This window comes from Mesitornis unicolor, unplaced genomic scaffold (assembly GCF_000695765.1).
Source record: "Mesitornis unicolor isolate BGI_N332 unplaced genomic scaffold, ASM69576v1 scaffold22770, whole genome shotgun sequence".
Taxonomy (NCBI): Eukaryota; Metazoa; Chordata; class Aves; order Mesitornithiformes; family Mesitornithidae; genus Mesitornis; species Mesitornis unicolor.
The window spans coordinates 13,279-20,038 of NW_010160588.1; the positions used below are offsets into that span (position 1 = coordinate 13,279).

General features: G+C 50.4%; 1 protein-coding gene across 2 annotated transcripts in view; it reads left to right on the forward strand.

Annotated features, from left to right (window-relative positions):
- SCD (stearoyl-CoA desaturase (delta-9-desaturase)) overlaps positions 1-4,900 on the forward strand; it is an 18,023-nt gene extending 13,123 nt beyond the window's left edge. Inside the window, exons 4-6 of one of the 2 annotated variants that reach the window (XM_010190403.1) lie at positions 1,543-1,748; positions 3,008-3,240; positions 4,444-4,900. In XM_010190403.1, coding sequence (XP_010188705.1) covers positions 1,543-1,748; positions 3,008-3,240; positions 4,444-4,643 — 639 coding nt within the window. In that variant the 3' untranslated portion in view covers positions 4,644-4,900. The remainder of the gene's footprint in view (positions 1-1,542; positions 1,749-3,007; positions 3,241-4,443) is intronic. The other variant, XM_010190396.1, reaches the window with a different exon arrangement.
- Positions 4,901-6,760: the final 1,860 nt, after the last annotated feature.

Consider the following 6,760-nt stretch of genomic DNA (forward strand, 5'->3'; position numbering starts at 1 on the left):
GCAGTTGCTCTAAGATGAGACTAGTAACTTTTAAGGCTAGAGAAGGCTATAGATTACCTTATCTGAGGTTCTCCAGAAAATGCCTGTTGGCTTTTCAGACACCTGTGGCTTGTAATTTCAGAGAATGTGGGAATTCTGCCCCTAGTTGGCTCCTCCACCTGCAAGACAGGTCAGCTGCAACACAGCAGAAGCTCTCCTGGTTATAGTCTGTAGCTGGAGACTCCCAGGGAAGGAGGTATTCTCCTAGGCTTTGTTTGCTGGTCTCAGAAAGCCATGATTTTCAGACAAGGTTGCAGTTAGACATGGTCACAAAATAAGATCTATAGAAAAGATTCATGCTAATGTTTGTGTCAAGATACTGACTTGTCAGATTTAAGACCCCTGATTTGTGTTTGTGCATAGGATGTGGTGGATGAGGTGGTACCATGCTCCAGCTCCTTCCAAATTTGTGCTTCTTGCCTTCAGCAGAAGGATTTCCAGGAGACAGGGAAAGCCTCTCCAGATGTGCAAACCCAAGCTGCTTGTGAGCTTTCAGGCATGGCTTTCTCATATTACATAAGGCTGTGTAGGATCTGGAATGTGAAAGCTACTTTGAGTCACAGGTGAAACATTTCCAGCCTGAGTACTGGTAGTGTTTCTCTGCTTACTACATGGGGAAGGCTGCTGGGCCACTCTCCTGGGGGACTGCTGAGTGACCGAGCTCTGGCTAACATCAGTGAGGGCTGGTAGTGCTTGGAGGTGCTCAGGATTTGGCTGGAACGAAGGCAGCAGTTCCCAGTATTTGGAAACAAGTTACAGTTGAATCATGGCCCACGTCTACCATTGCCTTATTGCATGGCCTGCAGGTAAATCATTTTATCTCAGTGGAAGGAGGAGTGGCTACAGCACTTGAGAGGGACTTAATGAGCTATGACTCTGCTACAGGCTCCCTGTGTGGATAAGTCACTTGGACTTTCCAGGCAAGAAATAGGGATGATTATGACACTTGCCTTCCTTCAAAGTGTTTTGAGGAAACATCCTACGTACTTAGGAAATTAAGGAGCCTCTTGTGTACTACAGGAAATAGAGGCACACTTGGATCTCTGTTTCATGTTTTCTAGGATGGGGTAATGCATGGCTTTAAGCACATTGAGATCTTGGTATATATAAAGGAATGAGCATAGGCTTGTTAAAATCTGTTCTTAAAACTGGCCAAAACAATCATTTCTTAATACAAATGATGGAAGCTTTGACATTTTCCAAACTCTATTGATTTTGCAGCTTAAGTGGAATGGTTATGGGGCTGAAAGGGAGTATTTCTGATAACTGTCATTGAAATGGTGTGTTTATTCTATTTCTAAAGAGGGGCCTTAATTTTAAGACTGACTGATCTCCAATGAAAAAAAAAAGGTTAAAAAACCCTCACCTCCAAGCTAAACAGATCTGATTTGGCAGTCCCAGGAAAAGCAAGACAGGTTGACCCATGGAAAATGTCAGGGCGGAGGGAAGGGGCAGGTTGATCTCCAGCTCTGTCCCTAAGTCTCCATTCCTGTTGCCTTGCAGAATGACATCTATGAGTGGGTACGGGACCACCGTGTTCATCACAAGTTCTCCGAGACAGATGCGGATCCACACAATGCCATGCGAGGCTTCTTCTTCTCCCACATCGGCTGGCTGCTGGTGCGCAAGCACCCAGATGTCATAGAGAAGGGCCAAAAGCTGGACCTGAGTGACATAAAGGCTGACAAAGTGGTGATGTTCCAAAGGAGGTGAGTGGTGGGGTCAGCCCCAGTGCAGAGCCATGTGGGATGGAGTAGAGACCCCACAAATGGGCTGAAGGACCCCAAGCGCCTTTGAGGAAGCATGAGGGGGTTGAGGGCATCATGTGAGAAATGTGAGTCTTTGGTCTGCCCGAAGCTTTGCTGTGGGATGAACTGTAAGAAATAAGTTGTGCCTCTCCTACAGGAAGTATTTAGGAGCTAATGCTACCTCCAGCCCTCCCACACCCCTTTCTTGCCTGCCTAACCTGCAGCATGTTGCTAGCAGCAGGCTGAGCTTCTCACCACAAAGCACCCCCATTCCTGCCTGTCCACAGCCCAGATGCTGCTTTGATTGGCCCAGAGCCCACCCACGGGTGCCTCCGGGCCATCCTTGGAGATGTTGTGGTACACCTTCTAGGCTGTGCCTCTGCCTCTCTCCCACCAGCCTCCTGGAAATAGTGTGGTGAAGGAGGAGTTGAAACATGAGAGAGACAGTCACTGGGAAGGACATTCTTGATTCACCGGTGTCTCTCAGCTGTCTGGGGCTGTAGTGGGACTGATAACCAGTAGAGGTGAGCCTGTCAGGGCTGCAGTGATGTGGGACTGAACTCATATAGTAACCACCCTCACTCCAAAGGTCGCTAGCTCAGTCCCAGATGAGCCAAGCAAAGTTTATGGTTATTCTGCTTTTTGTGCCTAGGATTCTTCTTGTGGGTCATCAGAGCGGTTTGGCTTCCTTTACTCCCATTCCTCCAGTATGAGAGAACCTCACATGCCCATCTTTTTGATAGGGCAGATGTCCCTCACTGGTACTTGGTGGAATGTACTGGTAGGTAGGGCCAAGTCTGCAAGGAGGACTTGCAGCACTGAACCAGAGCTGGACAAGGGACCTTCTGTGGAGCTCTGCAAGCCCAGCATTGCCTTTATGGGGACCAACATAACTGAGAAGTAAATGGAAGATGAGGCCAAAAGCAGCAGCCGGTGCCTGGACTCACGGTGATGGGGACACTGCTTTATGCCCAAGTGAGATTGAGACAGGGAGAGCAGGAGTTTAGTCTGAGTCTCCTGTCTGGTGATTAGACTTAGGAGTCTCCAGGAATGGCTTCTGCACATCTAGGGCAAAAGATGCAGGGCTCAGAGGTGAGGCATTTCTGCACTTGATTTCCCCTGTATAGCTAAGCATGAATCCTCTAAAGGGAGGACTGAACCAGGCCTTCATCTCCTGCCTCTGCCACTAAGCATTTTCCTCCTGGTCCCTTCCCTTCTAGATACTACAAGCCCTCGGTGGTGTTGCTGTGCTTCACACTGCCCACTGTAGTGCCCTGGTACTTCTGGGATGAATCCATCATCATCAGTTTCTTCATTCCAACCATCCTGCGCTACGCCGTAGGGCTCAATGCCACTTGGCTAGTGAACAGTGCTGCTCACATGTTTGGCAACCGGCCATATGATAAGAACATCAACCCACGGGAGAACCCCCTCGTCAGCCTGGGCGCCCTAGGTATGTTCAGCATCCATGTCTTTTGCTGTGGGTAGACAGTAGAGTGGGAACTGCCCCTTGGGGCTGCAGCTGCTTCTAGGACTTTCTGTGAATCCAGGTGTCCCTATTTCCCTCAGCATGCTTCCTCTCCAGCCTTTGCATATGGGGATATTTCCTAGGCTGGCCAGTGAGTACATAAGGGCAGTCAGGTTATCAGCTGCCACCAGCCTCTCTCCAGGCTGCAAAGGACTCTGCTACACTTAGCACCTCCTTATCTCAATAGCAATATTTTATTTACCCTGCTCGAAGGTCTGTCTGCCCTGTCCACCAGACTGAAACATGTGTGCTGCAGTCTCTGTTCATCTGTCTTATATTTGTCAACTTCAAAACCAGCAGATGCACACTTGCACATGTTGTCATGGCAGCTGCTGATTTTGGGGGTACCTGAGGATGAGACAAGCCAGATCATCTCACGTGTTTCCCTGAAATTTTGGGGATCTAAGAAGGTACATCCCAGGATCAGCAATTGCCCTGATCTGTTCTCCCAAGCCCAAATCCTCAGTTAGTTTGGATAACTGTACATCAATAGGGCTGCACAGATTTCCACCACCGATGGATCTGCTCCTGGATTTTTAGTAGGGAGGGATTTGAACTGCAGAGACTCAGGAGGGTAGGAGCAGGAGTTCAGGTGATGTCATTGAAGGGGTGAGCACTGAAGCTGGCATTGACAGTGTCTGGAGCAGAGGATGGCTGACTGGGGTCGATTGCTTAATATGTCTGTCTGCATTATTCCTGTCTGGAAATGCCATTTGGATTTTGACTTTAGGACTGCCACTGTTGAGTATTAATTGGTCTGGCTTGCTGGGGGCTTGCTGCAGGTCTAACTGGTTGCTTGACCCATACTAGAAGGTTTCTCATGGTGGCAGAGGAAAAGCCTTTAGGATTCCCCTTGTGCTTTGGTGCTTTCAGTGAGCCAGAGCCATTCTCAGTTCCTCACCATGAACTTGTTTTCCTTTAAAGCATCATAGGTCTTCCATGACTGTCATTGCCTCATTTGGGCCGGCCTGGACATGATGGACCATGCCCAAATGAGATGGGGTAGATTGTAGAGAGGAGGGCTGAGAGGAGGAGCCTGGACTCAATTCAGAGCCTGTTTCAGGAATGTGGTGTTTTGGGACATCACCTACAGCTCTGCAATGTTCTGTCCCTGGTCATGTTTTGCAGGAGAAGGCTTCCACAACTACCACCACACCTTCCCCTATGACTACTCCACCAGTGAGTTTGGCTGGCGCTTCAACTTAACCACAGCCTTCATCGACCTCATGTGCCTCCTGGGGCTGGCCAGCGATCGCAAGAAGGTCTCCAAGGAGGTCATCCTGGCTCGGAAAATGCGTACTGGAGATGGGAGTCACAAGAGTGGCTGAGTTCCTGCTCCCCTTCACATAACACTTCCATACCTCTCCTTCCTCCTTTTTTCTCCCTTTCTCCCCTTCTGACCCCTCTGAACACGCTGGACAAAGGTTTAATGTTCCGTTTACTAACTACTGAATAATGCTACCAGTTTGCTTAAGATAATGAGTTTTAACCCCCTCCCATGCTGTATCTTAGGTGATGTATTTAAGATCTAGGACTCTGCCTTTGTAATGCGAGGCCACCCCTTTCCATCCTTCATTTTTCCTTTCTGTTCTCTCCATCCCCTCTACCCCGTCTCTCGCTTTACCTTGTCCCTGTCTCTCCCTGGTAGAGGAACTGGTAGGAAGTAGCACAGGGAGGCCCATCACAGCCGGCTACATACCATGGAGTTAAGGGAAGCCTGTACCAGCCAGCTGAAGAGTTGAGCCAAAGTCAGTGACTCTCTCCCAACCACCTTCACCCCAAAACTCCTTTCTCTGTCCTTCCTCCTTTCTCGAGGGGTGCTGACACACATGGCATGACTAAACTGCTCTCCTTGGGAAAAGCAGCCCTGTCTCCTTCTCTTGCCAGTGGAAAGAAAGTTATCTCTTTCCAAGTTGTCCCTTGGGAAGTTGTCTCCTCCTCCCTACCACACAGTCTCTCTGGTTCGGAGAGGAGAGCCCCATGACTCTTGGAGCTCCAGCCAGGTCCACCAGTGGCCTGCAGCAGTGGGCACTGGAGGAGGAGCCTCAGTGGCCAAATTACCTTCTCCATCTGGCATCACAGCCTTTTCCTGCAGGGACTGCCCCTTTGGAGAGTCACAGCAAGGAGGACGACAGATGGAGGGGTGCGCCACTGGCTGCCCTGGGGTGGCACCAGCCTGGGGTCATTTTGTGCAGTCCCAGCATTGAGACTTTTGCCAGCAAACGGGACTTTCCCAAAATGGAGAGAGGGAGAAGGATGTAAACCAAAGCTCCACTGCTTAGTTAAGCTGCTTTATGTGCTGGAGGAACAGGGTTCCCACTGGGTGGCAGGTGGATATCCTGGTGTCCTTGCCTGCCTTGCAGATCTGCATCCTGTACTGAGCACAGGGACAGGCAAGGGAGCACCTGCAGGAGTAGGGAGGGTGAGGGTGTCCGGGGAGCAGGTCTCTACCTCCACGTGGGCTCCCCTCAGTCAATTAATAAGTGCCTGAGAAACACCAATGCAGGGCCAGGCTGCATGGGGGGCTCAAGGGAGCCAAGACCTCTGAAAGAGATGCTGCTGCCAGCATCAGCCACCTCGGGGCTCTCCTGTCCAGGGTCCACCAGGATGGTTTACAGTTCCCTACTCCATTGAGGGACTGGGAGGCACCCGTGAGGGAGTGGGAAGGGGAGGCCAAAGCAGGTCCTTGTTGTCCCTTAGCTTGCCTCTCAGTGCCCTTGGCAAGCCCTATTGCCATCTCACTCCTTCAACCGTGAGGCAGGCAGCGAGGGTGGCTGAGCCTGCAGAAAGGTCAGTTATATCAGCAAGCCAACGTGGGCATGGAGCTGGAGGGTGTGCTGGGGGAAAAAGTCCTTGTGGATGTTGTTTCCTGCAAGTTTCAGCGACTGCAGTTTGAGGTCAGGTGGTGGGTCAGGTTCTGGGCATCGTAGCCCCTCACCCCTCACTGGGCTGAACATGCTTTTTTCCCCCCCCCTTAACTCTCCCCATTATTATTAATTTTTATTATTATTATTAGTTGTTGTAGCAATAGTATTGGTTTTGTTGCTTAAATGCATCAAATAGAGCTGGAGGAAAGCACAAGAGGTGGCCAGAACACGGTGATGTTGGAGTGGGGTTTGCAGCAACTCTTTATTCGGGCAGGCCAGGTTGGGCAAAGATGGAGTAGGTGCCAACTTCCTCACCTCAGCTCTGCCACGCAGCAGCCAGGCAGTCTTCATAGGAGCGAGCCTCTGCAGCTTTGCTTGCTTCTGCTGCTGCAAAACTCACCAGGAGCCAGGACAGCTCTGTGATGCTCTCCTTAAAAAGAACACGCTTGTTACTCAGAAAAGAAGTCATTCTCGTCTCCCCTCCCTGCCGCTGCCATGGTCTTGTTATTGCTCAGCCATGGGATCTTTGAAGGTTTTGAGCCACCAGGAGCAGTGTGGCAACCAACAGGGAGGAATGG